This window comes from Pseudopodoces humilis, chromosome 3 (genome assembly GCF_049639895.1).
Source record: "Pseudopodoces humilis isolate 2021_Gansu_Grassland_sample_001 chromosome 3, ASM4963989v1, whole genome shotgun sequence".
NCBI classification, from domain to species: Eukaryota; Metazoa; Chordata; class Aves; order Passeriformes; family Paridae; genus Pseudopodoces; species Pseudopodoces humilis.
The window spans coordinates 57,661,525-57,685,589 of record NC_142202.1 but is presented as its reverse complement, the minus strand read 5'-3'; the positions used below and the strand labels follow the sequence as shown (position 1 = coordinate 57,685,589).

The window sequence follows — 24,065 nt, the reverse complement described above, 5'->3', positions numbered from 1 at the left end:
TGGTTCAGGAGTGTTTCTTCACTCTGACTTAACTTTGACTCTATCAGACCTAGATTGATTATCTTGCTCTGAAGAACATTTTTAGGGTCTGCAGTGAACTGTCCTTGGCTGGAGAGTAACTCGGAGCCAGCTCAAGTACAGCTGCAGGCGTTTGCACTGTACCCCATCTCTGGCAGCAGGCTGACCTGGAACCTGAAATTAACAGATACTGCCTCAGACATAGTCTGTAGGAGGCAAAAGCAATGATGCTGTCAGAGCAGCAGTACACACTGGGACCATGTCTGCAACAGCCCATTTAGTGAGGGAGACCACAAAATTGTTAAGGTTGGAAAAGACCTCCCAGATCATCAAGTCCAATCATCAACTTAGCACCACCACCATATTTTTACCACTGAACCATGTCCTCAAGTCCACACATTTTTTGAACACTTCCAGGGATGGCAATTCCACCATTCCCTTGGGCAACCTGCTCCATTGCAGGCCTTTCCATGAAGCAACTTTTCCTACTATCTAATCTAAACCTCCACTGGAACAGCCAGAGGCCATATGGTACAACATCCAAGCTCTGGGCTTCACCTCTACCTAAGGCAGCCCCTACTTATCCCAGGCAAAGCAAGCTCACATTGTTTAGGCAAGCTCTTAGAACACAGCTGACCCTCCAACTCTGGATTGCAGGTTGCCTTAATACAGCTGCAGCAGTTAATCTAGAGTTTACAGTCCCTATGGATAACAAAAGGGAGAGCAACAGGCACATTCCATCTCACAAGTTAGCTGTAAGCAAGATTACATATATGTGCACTCAGCTTGAAACAGCTGGCAGTGTAATTACTGCAAATTATATGCTAATTACCTGAATCTATTACAGGTAACCCAGTAATTACTTTACATACAAATTGTTCATTGTTGCACATCAACAACACATCATGCAACAAGGGATCTTCTCCTACAGATGACAGAATTAGTTACTCACCTTTGTGTTACTTGGCAAGCTGCTGATTTTGTGTGACAAAGGTCATCAGGCAGACTGCCACAGACGCTTATGTGAAAAAAGTACTCCACAGTATTAACTGTATAGAAAGGTTTTGCCTTGGCCAGAGGTGATAAATCAAAAGAGAAGCCTAATCAGGAAGGAATAAACTTTATCAGTTCAATTTTGTCCTGATATCTCTCACAAGTTTTGTTTCAGTCAGTCTAGTCAGGCTAGTTCATCTCCCCCTGAATAAGTCTCCTTCTATGTAATTGCTATTCCAGAAACAAAATGGACAAACTAAAAGCATTGTTTCTTATACATTGTTTCTTATTATTCTTCTTATAGAGAGATTTACTTTAGTAAAATACATCTATTTTCCTACATTCACTAGGGGAGTATTAAGTTCATGTTGTTCTGATCTTCCATATGCATGTACTTAAAACATGGGGGTGCTAAGCATTAGGGCTGCTAATCACTTTGCTTTTGAGTATCATAAGGACTTACTTGTTGTGGTCTAAGTTCTATCACTAATGACCTTTTGATTTGCTGAACAGAAATACATACCTGCCTGAGGATCAGACACCTGACAGTCATCTCCTTCAGCTTTAGACAGGACACATGCAGCAGCAGTATACCAGTCAAATGCATATGAACACTCACGCTCGGCCATCAAGATTGGAGCACTTTCTAGATCACCTGGTATCACAAGAGCAACGTGTTACACATACAGCCAGCCAGGCTGCCAACAGGAACTAGGAATCTACCCCTAAGAAGCTAATTTATCTTCAAAAGCAGACAAAGAACTGTCAAAGTACCTGCTCTTTGGAAATGGAACCAAAATTATTTTTCACTAAGTCTTTACATCCATCCTCCCCAAAATAAAAGCTTACCCCAGAAGTAAAGGTGGAGGGCTCAATCTGCTCCTGAGAACTATCACAGTATTTGAAAAAATGTCTACTTTGATAAACAAAACTGATGTTTACTACAAAGCAATAGCTGTATTAGTAAACAGTGCAAAATCTTATCCTCATAGCCAGCACACTTGCAAGTTTCAACTTCCTCAGGCTGAGGTAGAGGAACACAGGTTTTCTATTTTCCTGAGAGACAGTTAACTAGTGGGCTATTATAATCAACACTAACAATATTAACTTCTGCAAATGTTTCTGCCTTTCATAAACTACCAGCAGTTTAGATACAATCCATATTTTTTGGAAAAGATGGCTAAAGTATCTGATCTCAGTTCAGAATTACTCCTTCCCATCAAGACAATCTAGAGAAATAAAGTGTTTCATATAGCTTCCAGATATTTGTGGACTTTTAAACACTTAAGCATACTTTAATCATGTTTTAATCACGAAGATTCTTATTTCAAGAGACTTATTTCAGGAGTTTTTAAAGACTGCTTGCATAAAAGGTAAACAGAACTAAATACCTGCAGTTACATTTTCATCATCCTTGAAGCCGATGGTTCAAGGTTTTGCATAGAAAGAGATAGAAGATAAGAGCACATACTAACACTTAGCACTCATGTCTGGGCTTATTAGATGACCTTCAGTTTTTAACTGGATCAATGAACAGGATGTGGATAATCTCACCTGGTCTGCATATTAGAGTGATGACCGTTTGGATTTTTTCTTTTTCTTTAGAAGGACAGCTGTCTCCATTTGAATAGATAAGTTGAATATTTTCTCCAACCTTTTTTGGAGAAGATACAAATGTTCCAAGATTCTTACTGTTGTTTTGCTTATCTGTAAAGACAGTAAATACAGAACTTTTGTTTCTCTGAAAAGAAGCGAAGCTTCTGTTAGATACTAAGACTTTCCACTTGTCAAGTTAACAAGAAGACATCATTAGGAATTTGATTTTACCTTGTCAAACCATGCTACAAAGCCTATGGCTCTTTAGTTAGAAAGAGCTGCTTACATTCCTTCTTCAGCAAGGGAAACATGCTCCTAACTTCTGTTTCCTCAAATAAACGAAGGCACTCAGAACAACCAACCCCATTTGGACAGGAGGTGCCAAGCCTTCAGAGGCTTAAAAAAACAATGAACCAAAAAAATTCCATAAACACCACCAACAAAAGCCCCTGACTCACCTACAGAGCAAACAGCAGCACCATCTGAACAGCTGAAAGCCCCTCCTTTCTTCCACACTTTATGGCAGATATTGATGTAGTAATGTTTCCTTCCTACCTCTGAAAAGCTACTGTCCACAGCTTCCCAGTTCTGGGCTGACTCTGAAATATAGAGGGTCGTTAAGAGCAAGTCATCTGGCTAAATTATTCCAGCATCTCCATGCCAAAATGCCTTTTATTATAAAGTACCCCATTGTGTGATGACCTCTCCTTCGGAGCATCCCCCAGCATACAGAAGCCCTGATTTTAGCTCTATTCCTCCACCAGCTCAGATTATCACCTGCATCAGTCTCATGAAGCCACAGCTGCCAAATCCTACCATTTCTGGATGAGCCCAAAGGTATCCCCTTTGCACAAGACACTGGGTGGAAGCTGCTGACCCATGTGGTTCCTGACTGGTACAGGTTGCCCAGACAGATGGTGGATGCCCCCTCCCTGGAAGTGTTCAAAGCCAGGCTGGATGGGGCTTTGAACCCTAGTCTAGTGGAAGGTGTGACTGCCCCCGACAGAGGAGTCGGGCCACACGATCTTTAATGGTCCCTTCCAAGTCAAACTGTGATTCTGTGACTTAAAACCACTTACGATGGCAGCAACCAAGGCTGCCAAGGTTATGGACATGGCTACTTTCATAAGTCTCTCAGTCTGTTTGGAAAGAGGAAAGCAAACACTAGCATCCCAGAAATTCACTAAGAACAACAAAAGCTGACTAATATTCAGCTGAAGAATTGCACTGGAGATGTCATGTAAACTCAGGACTGTAAAAGTAACTGAAAGCTAGTTTTTACTGCCATACCTGAACTGCGGATAAGAGGTGACAAGTCATAGTGTTTTCTCTGATCAGTAACTCTGCAAAGGATATCTTTTTTCTCTTTAACACATGCATATTTTGTATCCCAAGTAAAAAAATAGGTGCAGTCAACTTCACCGGTGAATACTGGAGTTCCTCTACCATCATTACCTTAACACAGAAAACAGATGAACAGATATAAGGTTTCTAGTGGGGGAAGGGGAGAAAAGCAAGGAGACTTGAGGACTAGCAATGAGCAAGGAAGACAAAAAGTCCTTTTGCTGCAGAGAACTTGCATTTCTGTTTAACACTGCGTAAGAAAAAAGGCTCTTTTTTACTTCCATCTTCTCAATCATCAGTGTAAATTTAGACTAGCAGTGCTACTACACAGCACATCCTGCCAGTCATCAAAATTATTGCTTAATGTAATAATATTTATTTCTTGTGGCTCAAAGCAAGCATTCATTTGAACATAAGGTCTGCTTGCAAGCATGGGAGCAAACTTTGAGCAGAGCTATCACAGCTTGCTAAACTCACCTGCTGTTTCATTGCACTCGAAGTTTATGACAGTCATTCTCTGAAAGCCGGAACTACATGCATCCCCATTCGGATAAATTAAAGTGAGATCCCCATCAGAGTATCTGAGTAAGAAGTCAGTTTTAGATAGAAATGAGGGGTCAGACAATCACCACAATCACAGAAATCAGTGTTCTTCAAATAACAGAAGTCACATTCTTGTTCATTTATTAATTGTCTCACTCCAAGGGAAAACAAATGCTAGTTCAACATCATTACTGACAGTTCTACAGCATCCACTGATTTTTCTGATCACTTTTCATTAATTTCTGTAGAGATTAAAAAATGCTCTAAATCTCTTCTAGGTATGGTGGGATATCTAGTCCCACTAGTTTATTGTGTGTCTGTTTCTGCAAGAGAAGGAAGTCATGCTTCCTGGAAGATCACTGCAACAAACCTGTCACAAACAAAATGGAAGATCATAGATACATTAATTAATCTCTGCTTCACAATCTCATGCAAACTATTGTCCCTAAATGCCACTTGGGAACCAGCTTCTTCTGATACTGCTTTACATGTAAGAAGAAGGACAACAGACAGTGCAGCACAATCTGCAATTGGGACAACCAAGTCAGTGGATGTCTTCCTGTCTAGACAATGGCCTCTGCCAACCTCACTGGCTCCTCTGCTTGCTAATGCTATCCTGCATTTTTCTAACAAATAAGTGAGCAAAAACGCTTGCATTTTGCATCAATTGTTGATTATGTGACAAGTAAGCATCAAAGCAGGCAACAAAGACCAATCAGACCAGTTAGCAGGGCTAAGGAGCATTTACACACCTTAGGGTTTGGTTCGCAAATCTTCCTGCCACTTTTTGCTGGTAATTTGAAAGTTTTACTTGGCAAGACGAAACGTATCCTGTATCATCCTTGCAGTTACCTGCAGCGGTTTTCCCACATACATTCAAGTAGTAGTAATACTCCTCTTTGTCATCTTTGGCTGTATATGGTGTGACATATTCTGAATGAATAAAAGACAAAATGTGTTTTTAGCACACATCAGGACAGACATGAAACTCCAAATATCAACAGAAGACATTTTTTCTGCCCGTAAATAAGAATGCAAAACTGGCTAGTAAAAACCACAAAAACAAAATAAAAATATTGAGCTTACCTGAAAATAGATTAAGTGGACTTAAATCAATGGAGATATCATGTTGCTCATTAGTCAGACGACAGCTCTTACTCTCCAGATAATCCCTGTGACAGGCATATTCAGTAACCCACTCAATTTCATACCGGCAATTTGTTTTTGCTGTAAGTTTGGGACCTGCACTCTAAAACAGAAGTGAAGAGAATTTAAATTATAAGTTGACTTACTTGAAATGTAATCTTTAAAGCAATAGTATCACATTCCTTTAAGATCAGTAACAACTACTTCACCTCTAAATTACTTAAAATGTGCAAACATTGTTTCTAGCCTCTCAGAAATAGGTGTTGAAAAGAAATAAAACAGCTCTTATAAATTATGTGGTGAACTATTACAAATCTAAGCAGAAGTAAAGCATCAGACATTAGCAGGACCAGACATCGGCAGAAGGACAGCAGAAGTAACAGTACTTCTAAAAGTACTTTTCCTTAATGTGTCAGAAAAAGCAGAGATGTGAGCCCAAATGGCCTAAGCTTGGATTGTGTTTGCCTCAGAGAAGTCCTCAGTGCAGGGAATAGAAGTCAAACATTGTCCGAAGGCAAAGCAGACTTTCAGACACTGGTGTTTTAGCAACGTTGGTTCCCTCGGTCCAAATCATCATATAGACATTTGAGAACTCTTTAGCCAACACTTCTGTCAGATGAGTTTTCTGTAGTGATACATTTTTGAATGAAGCAGTAGTCTCGCTTTTCCTCACTTTCAAATGAAACATTAGAAATTCAAATTGTTTCACAAATCTGCATTTCTGCCATCCAGTGGAACAACTGATAGATACACAGGTATCAGGTAAGTTACAGGCACAAGTATCATCAGTAATATTACTCATACTACAACAGTGCATAAGTGACAGTAGACGAGCTGTGTTTATTTCTGCAGCAACAAGAGTGAAGTGCGGTACCTATCAGATGCAGGACTAAACATTAAACCATTAGCCAGACGAGGATTCCCTCTTCAATAACCTTCAACAAAAAGCATCACTATTTGAAATGGCAGAGCATTAGCAATTGCCCAATTCAAGGAGTGCAGGCTGCTCACATTACCCAGCATCATACTGAAGTGACTGTCACACTGCATTCAAGTTAGGCTGAAACGCTGTCCAGCATAAACTGAATTGCTGCTGAAAGCTACTGATTTTACTTAAAAAGAACTCATGAGCCTACTTAGTAAGTGACAGACTCTAGCCATGCAATGACACTTGCTAGCTACCTTCTTTTCCCTGAGGAATAAGAGATTAATAAAGAAACCAAGAAACAGGCAACAGCTATAAGCATACCCAGCCTGACTGAAGAGGAAGAGCTCTCATTATTAGTAAGCAAAGCTTTGTGTCACAATGTACCCGGGATTAACTCTACACTAAGCCCATCCCAATGCTTACAGGAAAGCCTGGAACCTGTAAAGGGACAACCAAATTCACTGACACAAGAGACAACACACTCCTGGGGAAATTTTATTCAAGTTCTTGCTATTTCTTAAGTTCTAGAAGACTTTAAGAGTATATCTAGAATCTCACACTCTCCACAAGCTACAAGCCAGGAATACTTAAGCTCTCTTCAGCTCTGAATAAAAATGAAAGATAATGCACACAAAACTTAAAGACCAACCAGTTAACACAAAGTAAAACATTGAAGTTACCTCTTCTCCCCTCTTTGATGGGCAAACAAAAGTGATTGTCACTGCTGGATTGTGGCCTAGGCAGAAGCCTGGCCTTTCTTCATCATCCTGGTATTGTCTCTCGTAACTCAATACAAGCCTAGAAATAGAAAACAACAAACCAAAAAGACAATTAAGATACCACACTGTACAGAATAAGGATATTCTTGAAACACTCAGTCTTCGCTAGACATACAGGCACAATATACCAACGTAGCCCTGCTCCTGGAAACAACTTTTACAGAGATCCTCATTCCTTTAATCATAAGAGTTAATTAAAAATAAAAATTAAAATAGTCCCAGCAAAATTACTTAATACAGTATCTTCTGGTGCCCTATTTAAGACTACACTGAATGCCTTGCGATTCACATTGTAGCAAGAATTTAGCTGATAATCACAGGAACACAGAATAATCGCAGTTTTCCTCTCAAAACTACTGCTGGAGAGCAGATACGGCAAATGTTCTTGCAATTTTTGAAAGCAATACCCACTTAGTGTTTTGCCACATTCCTGTACTTTATCATCTTTCTACATATAAATTCTTTCCATTCTGCCCCCAGAATTAACAGCAAAATGAACTCATCAGCAAATTGACAGGAGCAAGGCAACCAGGTCAGATCAGATGAAGCAGGAATGGGAGAATAAAACACAGTAATTATCTGACAGGGAGAGACAAATAGCAAGATGACTTGGATGAGAGAAAAGGAAGATTACCACAACTTCCCAGCTATGCATTATTATTCTATGCAGTTTAACAGGCAGAAGACAACAGCTCCCAGAGCAGTGACACTCTGGCTTCATATAAGCCACACCTCCAGCTGGCCCCTCCGGACACAGATTTCCAATCACCTTACTCCTTCCCAGGCCACCCTAGTCTGATAGAACACATACAGTGAATATTCCTGAAGCACCAAACAGCTCTTCAATCTTAGCAGGAGTAAGCTTGCTAGTACTGTTCTAGAGCACTAATTGCACTTCAGTATGAGAATAAGCTTGTGCTTCCTGAAATGTAAGCTACTGCCTTGGCACAGAACACCTCAGTCACTTGTTTCATGCTGCAAAAAAGCCCTGCTGGAGGAAAAGTCCTCTCTTCCTGGAAAAAGGACTAACAATTTCATTTGCAAACCAAAATAAAACCCTCAACTTCACCACAGACAGGTGATATTCTCCCTGTTATTAATTTATTCTGCTTGTTTTCTTCAGCAGGCGTCTTAAATAGAGTACTGCAGAAATCAACATGGGTACTAATGATGCTACAGACAAGGCAAGCAGGCTCAGATGATCTGAAGCTCAGAAATACCAGCATGTTAAGTTCCCTGAGCTACATAACTTCATTTAGGTGGTGTTTTATCATGCTCGTTTGTTTACAGTTTTCTTTGGTTGTTGGTGGAGTTTTTTTGTGGTGGGGTGGTTTTTAGGGGGCTTTTGGCTGGTTCATTTTTTTTAAATTTATTTTAAGGTTTTTTTTCTTTTTTGTTGGTTTGGGTATTTTTATGTCAAGCTACACTTACAACACAAAAGGCAGTAAACAGGAGCATCATCAAGAAGCATTTATTGTAATTCCAGCTCTAACCACCACAAGGAACACTACGTCTTGCATTGCTTATCTATTTCTTCTGTTAGGAGTTCATTATTGAAAAAGAAAAAAAAAACCCACAGAGGCAACATCTGGTCCTATTCTCAACTTTTAAAGTACTTCTGGGGAATAGAGTGAGCCAAAAGCAGTGCACAAACTCCCAGTGAACACTTACCCTGTGGGCCCTCAGACAGTAGGCAGACAGGACCAAAACTTACTCTACTGCTTGTGGGCCGAGTGCAATTCTGTAAAAAGGAGTCTCTCACAACAAAGGAGAAAATTTGATCTGTTATGGCAGTACCACAGAACACCTGAGAGACTGCTCTGACGGTATTTTTTAATAGTCTTTGCTAATGCTTCAACACTGAAGAGGTTTTAACATTAAGCTTTAGGAGACTCATCTGTTACCAAGTGTGTTGTTTCCAGGGCAGAAGACTGAAGTGTCCACAGAAGTATTACCACAAAAATTGCATACCTGTCTTTGTCTTGAAGCTTCAGCTGCTCCTTTGGACGGCCAACATCATATGCCACACCATCGTGTAACAAGCAAGCAGCACTGCCAGCAGGGCACTTTCTGGTCTCTCCCCTTGAACTTCCTGGTTATAGCACATAGAAAAGAAGTTATAGGACTGTGCTTTGAAGCCCTGCTCCACCTGAAGTATCTTGCCATTTTATCTGTGGGTTCTTCTAAAACTAGCTCTAAAGAACAAGCTACATTAAAATGTGAAACTGATAAGACAAAACCTGGAGTGCTTGTGGTAATTTGTGCTGCCCTGGTTGGGGACAGCAAATTCATCCTTCCTGACAAAGTAGCTGCAGCTAGTTGCTAGTAGAGCTGCTGGATATACAGGGCTTTGAAAACTTCCCAAAGTGTGCCAAGTATTTCCTTTTTTTCCCCCACAACCAAGTAAAAGGTAACTCCTTCTTATAGGGAAGGCTTTATCCCCTTCTTATTTTCTTACTAACCATCTAATTCAAAGCTGTCAGCAAAAAAATTCATACTAGTGAGATGTCTAAAAGAACAGACCTCTCACTAAAACTAGAAGTATTAAACCTGTAACAGGGGCACAAAATACCTATTTAACTGCAAAGTAAAAATTGCAGTGCAAGTATACAGCTAAACTAACCTTTTCAGCAAGCTTCAAATACATGTTTTTGATGGTTTAATTCTTTATACATATAGGTCTCAGCTGAGAGGAAAGTGCTAGCTATGCACCAGTACTTAGGAAAGCACCTAAACAGTATTTTAGATGCACCTCAGGATATTCATCAGGAACTGGGAAACAACCTGGAGTCCAAAGGAATAAATTTAGAGCACATGAAGGCCTGTGAACAATGTTGGTCCTATTTGGCAGCAAACAAATAGGACAGATACAAGACACGCTGCACTCTCCCACCTAGAAAAAGCGACAAACTGTACTAACAGTACTTGCACATCCAGAAGAGCATATCTTTGAACACCTCAATGCTTGGTGGGTAGGGAGTTTGAAATAATTATCCAAGTCTTGAAATACTGATCTTCGGACATAGGACAACTTTAATGGAGACAGTAGCAAAGACCCACACTACAAGAAATTCACACACTGACGGATGACACAAGCAATCATTCAAACCTATGTCTCTGCAGACATTTATGAACAAGGAATCATCATCAGAATCATCCACCAAGTAATGTCCCGAAACTTGGATGAGAGGATTCAAGTCATATTTCTTCAGATCTCCATCAAACACATAGCAAGGGACCTAGAACAACACAAAAATTACATGCAAACCATGCTACACAAGTAGGGGGAAGCTATCAACAAGCATATGTTAGTATGTGGAAAAGATTTTTTACTTCTGGAAGCTCAAAGCTAGACATGCTGATTAAAATGAGGCATCTGAAGTTACACTCTTGCTCCAGCTTTTAGAAGGGTTTTACTACAAATAGCTAATGCACAGAAAAGTTTCAAGAGTTGTTTAAAATTCTCAGCTCCACCAACCTCCAACATTTATGCTTTACATACCTATGAAAAACATAGGTTCATGGAGATTGTTCAGATTAATTTGCGGTGGGGGCAGGTAATTAGAGTAAAATTGTCATGTATGTGAAGAGTAACTGCTGCATGGATAGTATATAGAGTACCTCTTTCACAGGTTTAAACAAGTCTTTCTTGCAAGCCACAAAGGTCCTCCATTCAAAATAGTGCACACATTCTGTTGCTGTTACAAATTCAGGGGTACCCTATTTAAGAAAGAAAACAATGTTTTGAAAAACAGACTGGTTTTATTTTATATCTGTAGACATTAAGAAGTTTATTCCAGAGAGTAAGAAAAACAGAATACAGCACATCACAGAACAAGGGCATACAGTTTCTTAATGGCACTTGTTAACTGCAGGATTGTTATATAACAGCTTGTTGGGCAACTTGGGAAGATGCAGGATGCCAAATCTTTAGTCTGCATATGCACCAATATTCAAAATGTGCCAGTCTAATATGTAGTAACTGTATTCCATCTTTTAGAAGTGCTCACTACGCCAACTGACAATGACAGAAACACCAGTGATATCTACTTACTAGAAAGGAAGATACCAATAGAAATGCGTATAAATAGGTTAACGCAGTGAGGCAATGCATGGTTTATCAGTTCCTTTTTATCCTACAGAAACAACTGATTAGCAGCCTTTTCTGCTACACAAAAAGAAAATCCCTGACCTCAGCTGCCTCTTTTTATGGGCTCATATTATACACATTTGTATATATTTAAAAATGGGGGTTCTACCATGGTTCAGAACTGGATGTTCAACTCAATGCCTCCCAGTGAAAACACAATTTTTCTCTTTGCCCTCCATCACCTCAGCTAGAAGTAGTTTAGCATACTTAAACTGACTCCCTCTCTCATTTAACCCTGCCATAAAAGGGGACAAAACAAGTTGTTCCAGACACTATTACAAAATCCTTTTACTATGTCATGAGACAAACAGGTACTAGAACTGAGCTAACCAGAAGTTGCCTGATCAGTATGATCTGGTGCTACAGTTGAAATTGAGCAATAATTTTTAATTTGGTTTAAAGAGTCATCTGCTGAAACAGAACAAGAAGCATTTAAGTCTCTGCTGCTCTGGCACTTTGTTTGAATTGGCTGGATTTCTAAGAGGGATTTCTAATGTGCAATAGCATTGTCAGTGCCAACAGCAGCACCAATAAATATTTCTCCCAGATACAAAAATGTGTGAACCAATCACAGTCTGCATTGAGCTCTCATATCTGTGAAGTGTGCGGAGGGTGTAACTCCAAAAGCACTTTGAAGTGAACTGCATGCACACAGGCCCCTAGAAACTTTTTGAGGATCTCCAATCCCACTTCAAACACATTCTCACAAACAACTATTTCCTCAGAAGCCCTGCTGGCTGTATAAGCACTGTTAGCTCAGTAATGTGCAGACCAAGCCTAAGGCTTACTGTTGTCAACTATGCTGCCCCTTAACAGAGGTCAGTCATTTTCTTCAATACTGTTCTATTAAACAGTCATGCCAGGTCCACAGCTAAGGCACAGCCAACAATTAAACAAGAGCTCACACTGTTATGGCACCCTGTGCTTTGTTGACTCATTCCTCCGTATTAAGCTAATAAAATACCACAGTGCCAACCATGTAAAAACATTAAAGACAAAGAAGAGCACATAACCAGAGCTAAGCTGCAGACCTGCAACAACTTTCTACCAGGACTGAATTTTGAAAGCCACAATAAATCCTGACCTTAACAGTAAAACGTAACTGCCTCTTCTTTAAGCTATAAAGCACAGTAATCAGTACATCCAGAAGTACAAGTCTCCTTAAAAAGCAAGTCAGAACTACTTGTCATTTCCACTGACGATAATAGCAAATTATTTAGACTTACCAGTGTTTTCCCACACAGGAAGTTAATACTGCTTTGAATTTGGTGTTTACTGCCTTGCTGCAAGCAGCTATGTGTAGTGTTTAGCTCCAGAAGACTTTCAGAAACTTTTCGCAAGGATAAGTCACCTAGGGTTTAAAATAAGAGGCAGGGGGAAGGGTGTTATAATACAACATCTGCATAGAAGCTTGATAGGGTCTAGTTTCAACCGCAGAGCAGCACAAGACACACCAGTCCATCTGAAGACAGTACAACTGAAGATCTTTGTGGATTTTCTGATCTGGAAGATCAGATCCAAATTAACATAGTGTTTGACATCTCTAATCACACTTCTACTTTCTTAAAGGTTTTTAGCAAACAGTTTTTAAAATAAAAGTACAACAGCAGGTGCTACTACAAACTAGTCACCTCCTTAAGAAGGAAAGCTGTTACCAACTAGTTTCAATCTCAATTCACTCCTTCCTCCTACTAGCTTCTATTTATTAGTTTCTCAGCCTTTATACCATTTATAATAATAGCATCAGCACAAGATGAGAGAGAGTTTATCACAAAATGGTTTTGCTTACAACGAACTCCTCTGCAATAAGCAGGGACATCTTCAACTAGATCAGCTGTTCAGAGCCCTGATCAGCCTGACCTTGAACATTTTCAGGATGGGGCATCTGCAACCTCTCTGAACAACTCGTTCCAGTGCACCACCACCATCACCATAAAGAAGTTTATTCCTTATATCTAGTCTGAATCTACCCTCTTATATCTACAGGCCCTGCTAAGTCTGTCCTCCTTTTTCTTACAAGCTTCCTATAAGCACTGGAATGCTGCAATGAGGTCTCCCTGGAGTCTTCCCCAAGCTAACCAACTTCAACTCTCTCACTCTGCCTTAATAGGAGAGGTGCTTCAGCCCTGTGAGTATTTTTGTGACCCTCCTCTGGAATTGCTCCAACAGGTCCATGTCCTTCCCGTGCTGAGGACCCCAAAACCGGATACAGTAATCCAGGTGTGGTCTCACCAGAGGGAAAAGGAGGGGCAGAAGCACCTTCCTCAAACTGCTGGCCACATTGCTTTTGATACAGCTGGCTTTCTGGGCTGCAGGTGCACATTGCTGGATCCACTTAATCTTTAATCTACTTAATGAAGAACACACTGGTGCCCGTGCACTGGCACTGTCTGCAGACAAACCCAGCACAGACCCACTGCCAGCATGTCCCATCCCCTTTAGCACAGCTCACATGCTACATGAAGAGTAGGGTCAGTGCTTTGTCACTATGCTGTTCTCCCCAGCACTTGATGTGAAGGTGAAAGGTGGAGCATATTTCAAGTCATGATGAGCTCCAGCTCAGGCCACTGAAATGCTCCTGCTCAAACCCATTTTGGTTAATATTAAACACCAACTGGTTTTAGATCTTACAAGCTAACTCCAGCCTGGTTTTTTTGGGGGGTTTTTTTGAGAAGTAGATTTTAATTCTGCAACGAGTTAGGATTGAACTACAGAAAATGCTATCAACTGTGAGCATGGATCAGCTTCCCCCTTTCCATTTCAGTTTATGTCTACACTAGGGAGAAAGCAAGGCAAATCTGGAATCATTGCAGATAGCAGCTTTGTACCTAGGCCAAATGTCGCTTCATTTTAAAAAACACACTTGTAGGAACTTTGCCCAGCCTGTTACCTCCTTACTCAAGGCAAGCAAAACTGCACCCATGTAATATAGCCTAGAGAACAGAAGAGGAGCAGAAGTCAAAAAAACTGATACATGTGGTTTGTGCCTTTTTCATTCCCTGTGTTATCAAAAGACCCTCTTCAGGTTCTAGAGCTACCAGCACTGATGCTAGCCAAAATGCCAAGCAGCTCTCTTGAACATAAGGGCTACACACTGTTTTGGAAGCAAGAATGTTACTTATGATATGACTGCTTAGAAGATACCGTCAAGGTGTCCTCTTTTCTTCCAGAGATCAGCAGAAGGAAGCCAACACAACTTTCTAGGCAAGAGATGTACATAGTAACAATATACACATGATTTAAAACCTCTAGTTATAAATGTATACAGCTACAAGCCCCCATTTAGCAGGGAACTTACGGCAGCACCATCTGAGGACTTAGTGCTCTGTAAGCACTAGCTTCTCTCTGCACTAAAAACATAGTACACTGCACTAAAGGTACTTGATTCCAATCCAAGCTGATTCCAGTCTTCTCAGTTAAAGTAATATTCAAGAAAAAACAAGCTCAGCCAGTATATCTTGTTCACTACAGGCCCACACAACACATATGCTCTCTTCTCCCTTGCATGCTTACAATTAGTTTGGGAACTTGCTAGAAGTTTTAGGAAGAGTCTCTTCAGTGGCACATGCCTCATTGCACCCTTGCTCATGGAGCAAGGAATATCAACCCCTCACATGATTAGCTTCCTTCCAGAGTTGCAACCACTTTTACTGTAACATCAAGCTCCCTCTACAATCATCACTCATGTTTCTTCATGAACAACTTCAGAGATGTTGCTTCCACAAAACAACACACTACAAATCAGCTAGTACTGTTCATAAAAATTAGCACCTAATACTTGATAATACACAGTTATGCTAAATCAGTATCAAAGGCACTGCACACAACACCTTCTGCTCCTTGACTCCATCTGTTTAGCTACTTAGCAGGAAAAAGGCAGTCATGGAAGATATCAAATCAGTAGTCCAGAAGAAAGTGGCATTTAGGTGGAAGCTATCATTTCATGTCCACTTATCCTACAGCAGCTGGACAAACTGCACATTTCACATTAACAGATACTTCAAGTAATATCTCCATTTTCTAGGAGCACTTCAAGTACGTGGCACATGAGTCACCAGCTATCATGGTAAAGTTAAAAAGTTAAATAACTACCGTGTCATTTCCATTCGCACTGATGTTCATGAACTAAACGTTTGCCTACCTTGGAAAACTTCTAAGATTAATCAATAAAAGTGCAAAGGAGAGGCCTTTGGGGTCTCCATGCAAACCCTGGTACATCACTGACACACAGTTAAGATTAGCCATAAGTCTTCTCTGGGATACAGACTGATTACTGCCACAGAGCATACGGCCTTAACACTCCACAAAGCTGGGAGCAACAAACAGTCCTACAGCTGTCATCCCTTGCACAGCTAATATTTAAAAATCAAAACAATTGCACTGATTTTTATTTTTTTTTCTCTGAAGGAATGAAGAAGAGAACTGATTAAGCCCATATTTGAAGAAAGTTTACAACTTATCAAAATTTGTCAGTTGACAAATTGCCCTTCTCCCAGACAAAAGTCCTTCATCTTCCCGCATACAGGTAACCTCATGTCATCTGGATTGCTTGAAGACGAGTATGTGGTTTAGCTGGTTTACATAACTGGGAGTCTACACCTGCCTAGACCTGGATCAGAAATATTTCTCTTTTCTCACTAGCGGTGATTTTTTTCATTTTTTAACAAAGAAGCTTGATAACCCACTGGCATGATCTAAACTAAGTGTGATGGTGATGAAGCTCCAAGGCATCTAGAGGAATGAGCAAGAACAAAACTTGGACAATTTGACCAATAGAACAAAGCAAATGACAATGACCATATTAACTGCTCACCTTGATTTCTCATTTTATTGCAGGGCAGTTAAAAATGTATCCCACTTGAACAAGATTCATGAACTAACCTTTGAAAGTCATTTCAAACTGCCTCGGCAAGACCACAGTATATCTGTTGCTAAGCCCTCTTCCACTCAGTAGCACTGAGGCACTCAGGAACTCAAGGTTTGCATACAGAGGAATATTTGATACTGCTCAGTCATCACCCAGCTCTGTTCTCCCTTCCTCTCTCCACAAGAAGTGTGGAACAAAACCTACACAAGCCTTTAGTTCTCACACTTCCTGGGGGAGAACAGACTTCCTCAATCTCACTCCACCTGCCACATTCCAGTCTCAACCAAAGCAGCGTGTTAAAACAGACACTCAGATGCTGCTTTCTTTTCTAATCCACAGGCAACTGAAGCCTCAACAGCATATGAGCTGAGACCCCCATCAGCAGGAAGTAAAAATGTGTTTCATTCCTAAAATGTTCAACAAGAATAATAGCATCACGTGCTCACACTCCTCAGAGAAGATTCTACACTTCATGCAGTTGCAGTTTGAATACAAATGCAACCTAACCAGTCATCCCAGAGAACTCTGGAGCCTGAATATGCCTTTATTCATGCATTCAGTGATTATGTAAGCCTGGGTCACAACATTAACAATTTGTTTGAAAATCACTGATTGACCATAGACTGAAACCAAAGTATACCTACTTTGGTTTCTCTATCTTTAATAGAGAGGTGTGCGGAGAAAGGAAGCTGACTAGCTGCCATCCATTGGCATACAGATGAGAAATACCTTCCTCCTCACCATATTCTGGCAGTTCAAGCTCAAGCAATTCAATGAAGACTCATAGCTTCTCTCAAGAGCTGTCTGCCAATGGCTGGCAAGACTGGCAAGCATGCTAAATCAGACTTCAGTTCTGCAGATACTATGAAGCAGTCTGAAGAGATACTGCTCTTTGAATGCTGTTACTTTATTCTATTAGAAGTTACAGTCAGCTATGAGAAAGCCTCTTGAACAGTACTTATATATTATTGTTTTGTCAGCCAATACACAAAAGCAACCTTGAAAGTGACAAACATCCATGAAAATAAATAATATGAACTCATGAAAAAATACTGTTCAGAGCATAAAGTGCTTCTAACTGATGAAAGCACATGTATGTGTAAAGGAATACACCAGTTTAATATTTAGATCAGCATGCACAAGCCTGCCTCTCCTCAGAATACCAAGGACATCTGTGAACTACATCTGTGAACTACTGAAGCCATCACCAGATTTGACAAGCGTAACCACAATCAGAGAGCTGCAAGTAATTAACTTCCTTTCTGTGTGGAACAACTTGAAGACAACACCCCAGACACTTAGCAATGCTCCCAAGGCTGCATTACAGAAAGTAACCTGCCTCTGAGCAAAGACCTGACATTATATCAGCCTAAGTTGAGTATACTTTAGAGCTGTAACTCAAGCTCTATCCTGTGTTCAGTATTTACAAAGCTGTGCACAGCCCATATCCTGCTACAGGCAGATGCACTTACTCTACCAGAGGTAGCCTTGCATGCTTTCACACCAAATTACAGTTAACTAGAGCATAAGATACATTTCACTGTCCCATAAAGTCATTATCTACAATCAGATCATGTTTTACCAAATCTCCCCAGTAGATCTGCAACAAAACAAAGTTTTACACAGTTCCAAGGGGGAAGGGGGGAATCTCTGCTTACACATCAAACTTTGCAATAGTTATAAGACCATCCATTCACATGGCTCTGAACTACCTACAAGACACTTGTTTACTTACCTACAGACTGATGGGCATTCTTCTTGATGTTATATGCACAGACTGCACTTGTCCTTCCACAGTCTTCAACACCAGAACAGAAATTTATTTTATAAAGTACCTCTTTGTCTGCATCAATTGCTTCCCAAGTGTAACTGAAAAGACAAAAATGCCTGTCAGTTGATATTCAAGTTGTCTGAATTGCGTATCATCTGGATACCAGACCCTGAAATAACCAAGTTTAAGGCTAAGAGCACCATTAACTTAAATTCCTATTCATGTTCTATATTTGTAAATACCAGAAATAATTGTTATTTTGTTGAGAATAAGAGCAAAACAGATTTAACTACTTGTGGAATGTAACATTCTTCCCCATCAAACCTCTGTGAAGGCCACACTGACTAAGGATCATCACCTGTGATATGTTATCCTTGACAGCCTGATAAATTCAGATATCTTGGCAGGCTGGACACTACTGCACCTTAGTGTTCTGCCCAATAACAGTGACAGAAGTGCTAAGACCAAGTGGACTAGACCAGTAGAGCCACTCAACTTCAGGGTCAAAACTGGGGTTGAGAGTCTTACAGTATTCAGACCAAAGATGCTAACAGTGCTTTTTGGGGCCTAGGTGCACCTTTAAGCATTATATATATGTCAAAAGCTGGAAACCAAGCATAGCTATACTCAAGACACTCAGTGAGAGATCACACTACCTAGCTACAGGCATATCAGAAAGCCAGCTGTCTAAAACCTGGAAAAGGAACATGAAGCTCAGGTTAAATATAACCAGGAAATAAATCCAAGTAACAGCTGAAAAAAATCAAATGCAGCACAGTTCAGAAGTAGAACAAGGATTCCTTCCCCCCAGAGCAGGCAGTATGACTGCAGTGAAATGTGGTCAGTTGCATGACACAGCACTGCTCAGTTTTGAGGCAGGGCCAGGTCACTTAGTTTAGAGCCAGGAGCTCTTCAGACAGCCTGGCTTACTATCAGGGTGCCCTGGCCAAGCTCTTTCAAAAAAAGCATTAACTCAATAAATGTTTGCTGTCACCTTGGCTCAGCTACCCCTCTTCTGGCACTGGCAGCAGCCCACATCCTCTGGACACTTCTGCAACGTAACAGATTCCCCAGCTTCCTTTCTATTCTAAGCGGAAACTTTAGTAGGATTAATACAGACTCATCAACAGATCAGAAAACTGAGGATGCCACAGTGACTTATTAGGCATTCCTCTTATTTAGAATTGACACAAAATTTAGTGCACCTATCTCACCCACAGAAGCATGTGTCTTAATGTACAAATCTCAGTTGATAAGAAGCTTCACCCATCAGGTTTGTTTGCCTTAATCTCTAGGTCATATGTGTTGCATCACTCAGCATTATCATACTCCAGATCCCCCCAGGAGTAGAAACCATTCCTGTTCAGCTCTGAACTCCACTCCTTGGATGAGAAAGGGTCAATAACAATTCAGCTACTTTATCTTAAATTTTAAATCTTCTGAGAAACCCTCTCAAACCCAGTGCATCCCATATCTAATCAAAGAGCAATAATTAAGATATCACATACTTTTCCATTTTAATTACTGACAACAGGGCGCTTTGATTCCCTGTACTACCACAGCTGTGTTCATTTCAGATTGCTAATGGCTGGAACAAGTTAGGGACAATTAGAAGAGCATTCTCTGTGAACTGAAAAAGCAAAGAAAATCTTTATAAATTAGTATATTACTATATTTGAGGCTTTATATCCTATTATAAGAGTGCAAACAATTTGCCAGGTATTGAGTCATACACAAAACACCAAAAAATACACCATAAAAGTATGTATTCAAGGACTGTGTCTCTATCTTAGACAAACACTTGCCATTACTGCTTCCTCATAAGCAGGCAGACCTGACCTTTTACAATCACACTGATTAGTTCTCTCAGCTAGTCTGTTGCATTTCTGAAGTGGATAAAGGCAATATTGATGCAGGACAAGATAAGATAAGATTTTCATGACAATACAGATTAACCAGAGTTCAGCAATGGAATAAAGCTTCTCAATACACAAAAAAAAATAAATTAGAAGAACCTATCTTTAAGGGGCTCTGAAAAGAGTAAGAGATTAAAACCAAAGCTGGCTTTACATCAAGGAGAAAATGCATTTCAATCCAAACCAAATTTCTTCAAAATGAAGCCCCAAAAAGTTAGCATTTCTCAAATTGAGAACTGAAAATTTCTCAAAGGCTTTTTTTTTGACTGGTTTTGGAAGATGACAAAAAGGTAACATATAATACTAAGGCACAAAGCTTTTGATTGGGTGTTCTTCAGTGTGCTGTTGGTTTTTATAGAGACCTTGCAACTTGAAATCTGTTTGTGAATGGAACAAGAATTTACGTCCTTCACACAGCAGAATTATCACTCAGAGATAAGGTTTTGCTTTCCCAGTTCTGTGTTACAAAATAGAGGAAATCGGCATCTTCAAGTCAGTTTACCCACAGGCCAAATGCACAGGAGAAACAAGATGAGCAGCTTACAGAACAGAAACAAAGCACCCACTGAGGCCAGACCTTCCCTCTGCCCTGTCATAGGCCCCGGGACAGGGAAGGTTGAAGAATCCTTCAAAACAGTCTGCACAAAAGAAATATGAAATCTAATGTTCAATCATGTTCCAAACCACAACTTCAGGGGCACAGAGAAGTGAAAATCTAGTGCAGTTTCAGAATAGTATTACTTTCATGGATGTTACAAAACCTTCTTTTTTTTATAACGTGTGAAAGGAGCAAGGTGGGATTTATTCACTGTGAGTACCAGCAACCTGGATGCAGCCTAAGCAGCTGGCCTCAGAGAGATGCAAAAGTATTTTCAAAGCAAAAGCAAGAATTATTTCTTACACAAGTTAGATTCCTGACATTAAATCAGTACCTGGGAATAGTGTCAAGTTGCATGTGCTCTATGTGCTCTACTTTCCAGTAAAATACAAACTGACCTCTCTGCTGCAATCCATAATGGAAACAATCTGTTGGCAATCACATTGCCCATGCTGATCATGTGAGTCACATGGACAGGCTTCCTCCAGCTTGCTCAGCACTCACCTCCACCACTGGTGATGCCTAATGTAATCACCTCTTTGCCAGGGCCAGACGAAGTTATCTTGTTTGAAGGGCTTAAGCTATCCTGCTTCAATGCAGTTGAACTAGTTTAGGGAGCTATTATATCAGCACCTTTAAAAAGCAACAGCCATGATCGTGGGGTGGGGTGTGATGCATCCTCTGATCCAGGGGGCTCAGTACAGATGCTGCCTCACAGATTCAACCATGCAAACAGCCATTTCTGGAGCAGTTCAAAGTCAGGGCTCAAACACGCCACCTGCCCTGAATAAAACTGTCAAACAGTTATTTTTGCTGAAACCACAACATGGCACTTGTTTTCTGACAAACCCAACTGTGAACTACCCCACAATTAGAGGGATGAAACATACCTACACCAATCCCCCCAGGGCAGGCTCTCCTGTCTCCTGCTGGTGTTGCTGGCCCAAGCACCTGACACAAGCTGAGTCCAGGGACTGTCCTCTCTCAAAATTAACTCAGCAAAAACAACAGGTGCATGTGCATGGAGGGGGGACTGAGCCTGGCCAGTTCCCTGTCTGGCCTATGGTGTTTTCTGGCCAAGCACCAGCAGTGGGAGGTACAGAAGGAGGTAGGGCCAGCTCAGACCACTGTCAAAAGCAGCTGTGCAAGCAAGGTCCAAACGGGTCATTGGGAATAACCCTGCCTGCAGGTCAGCCTTTCCAGCTACCTAACATTGTTTTTGAGACACTGAAGCAATCACATGAAAAAAAAAGTTAATCTACTTTTCAGCAAGCTGCAACATCAAATGAAAGTTCTGCTTTTTTTAACAAATCTAAGAAGCAATACGAAAAAAATAGCATGAGAAAGGGAAAAGCAAGCCTAGTTTACTTTGTGTTGAGAAGCTAAGGCGCTGAAGTCAAGCAAGGTGCAAAAGGCTAACTCCTGTCACAGCAAGTGGATCCCAACACCAAAGCCACTTTGAGGTCTGAGCACTAGGGAACCACTTCACATCAGCAGAGCACCAGAGACTACTGCCACCAGTCTCCAACAATAGTTCAAGCTTTTTTCTCAAACTGTTACCCAAAGAATGACTGCTGGGAAGAACAGTGCACCCTGCTCCAAACAGCTGTAAAGCAGAGTCGCAAAGAATCATGTGTTTCCTCTCCAGGGAATGCACTGAAATAGCTTATTTTGATGAGGGGGTGTTATACAGACGACCTGGCAGAGAGACAAGGCAGCCTACAGCAGCAGAGTTGGAAAGCAGATCCACATGTGATTATGCATCCACACGATTTTGTGCCCAGATGCTTCTCAGCTATCAGAACACTGCAGAGATTAAACGAGCATCCAAACCTCTTTACCAGCAGTTTCAGCCAGCACAATCTCAAGCAGACAAAATCAGAAACAACTTCCAGGATGGCCATTGTAAATTTGAAGCTTGCACATCACTTGCCACTGAAATCACTATTAGATGAGTCTACCATTTGCATACTAATGTGTATGGGAAAGAAATCTCTATGTCAAAACAGGCTCTCCGTACAGAAAATGAGAGCTTGAACAGCACAAAGTACAGCCATCACTACGCCTCAAGAGCTTTCTAATGCATCCCTACCCATGCTTAATTCTGCTCTAGCTCACCCATCCCCTTTTCCAACAACCACGCACACTGTGTATCTTCAGGCAAGTTTTCATGTCTGTGCATCATGCATGACAGCCTTACAGCTACACCACAAGCTCTTCTGCTTTTTGCATCCAGAAGACATTTGATCTTTCATGCTGCACTCTAAACCATATCTACTATGCCATTTTACAGAATGCTTAAGAAAAGGGGTAGCAATCTCAAGTTTAAGTACGCAAGGTGGCTCATATGCTGAGAAATCACATTCAGACATTACAATGGCAACTTCCCAGGCACGTGTCACAACAATTCACATCAGTATAAGAAGTCCAGTAATATCTTATTTATGACATCTCCCATTTAAATATGTCAAAGCACTTAATAGAGCTGACTGAGTGCACCCATAGGTCACCTCTCTGTACTCAGCATGTGCCTCTTCACCAAGGCCAAGCAGAACGCTTGGGGTTTCAAGGGTTTCAAGCAGCACAGATGAGCACAGTTGTGGTTTCACAACAAAAGCTGAAAAGATGGTATTTTGAATGAACAGAAGTTTAGGTACAGCCAGCTGTAGGAGTTGTGTTATTAAAAACTACACATTTAACATAAAAGAGAATTGACTTACAACCCCAAAACTTGAAGTCTGTCTATTAGCAAGCCTGTGTTGTACAGCAGTTTGAGATTCCCTTATTTCCACCAGTCTAAAAATTGTTGAAGTTATGTACCAGCACCTATCCTTGCAGGGGGGCAAGAATATCACCAGTCATTAAATTACCTCTTATCCAGTACAGATTTTCAGGCAAAGCAGTCCATAGAGGAGGCAGTTTGTATTTGCTGCTCTACCATCACACTCAAAATATATTCTGCATTTTTTTAGAAAGAAAGGAAAGTTACACAGCAACTTTTGCAGGGTTATGTGGAAGGTGAATACAACCTGTCAAGATTTCTTTGTAAGTAGATGGACTTAAATAACGTGTCACAAAATTAACTGCAATTCCAGAATTTTTCCTGCATCATAACATAAAAGATATAAGGAGAAGAAGAAAAACTGGGAAAGATCAAACTGGTCAGTAACTTCCTATATCCAACCAGTTCCCTGTATTCTTTCCCTGGTACTCATACTGCAGCAATCCCGGAGAAACCTCTACACAGAAGATAAAAAAAGAATTCCAAGTGCAAGTCACATGACAGCCACAGTCAGCTGTTGGAGCACACAAGAACAAAGGAGAAAGCATAACAAAATCACTGACTGAAGCCATGCCATTAGACAAAGTTTCAGAGAATGAAAGCTTTTCTTCTTTCCCCAGACCATCCAAGCATA

General features: G+C 40.6%; 1 protein-coding gene across 1 annotated transcript in view; it reads right to left on the bottom strand.

Moving 5' to 3' along the window:
* The window catches only part of IGF2R (insulin like growth factor 2 receptor), a 58,183-nt gene that overhangs the window by 32,169 nt on the left and 1,949 nt on the right, over positions 1–24,065 (bottom strand). The window contains exons 2-15 of the mRNA XM_005518638.3: positions 18,100–18,233; positions 12,724–12,848; positions 10,969–11,067; positions 10,457–10,586; positions 9,319–9,439; positions 7,249–7,366; positions 5,581–5,743; positions 5,247–5,427; positions 4,429–4,532; positions 3,898–4,062; positions 3,066–3,206; positions 2,566–2,718; positions 1,535–1,666; positions 971–1,118 (exon numbers count right to left, since the gene is read on the bottom strand). Coding sequence (XP_005518695.3) covers positions 971–1,118; positions 1,535–1,666; positions 2,566–2,718; positions 3,066–3,206; positions 3,898–4,062; positions 4,429–4,532; positions 5,247–5,427; positions 5,581–5,743; positions 7,249–7,366; positions 9,319–9,439; positions 10,457–10,586; positions 10,969–11,067; positions 12,724–12,848; positions 18,100–18,233 — 1,914 coding nt within the window. The remainder of the gene's footprint in view (positions 1–970; positions 1,119–1,534; positions 1,667–2,565; positions 2,719–3,065; positions 3,207–3,897; positions 4,063–4,428; positions 4,533–5,246; positions 5,428–5,580; positions 5,744–7,248; positions 7,367–9,318; positions 9,440–10,456; positions 10,587–10,968; positions 11,068–12,723; positions 12,849–18,099; positions 18,234–24,065) is intronic.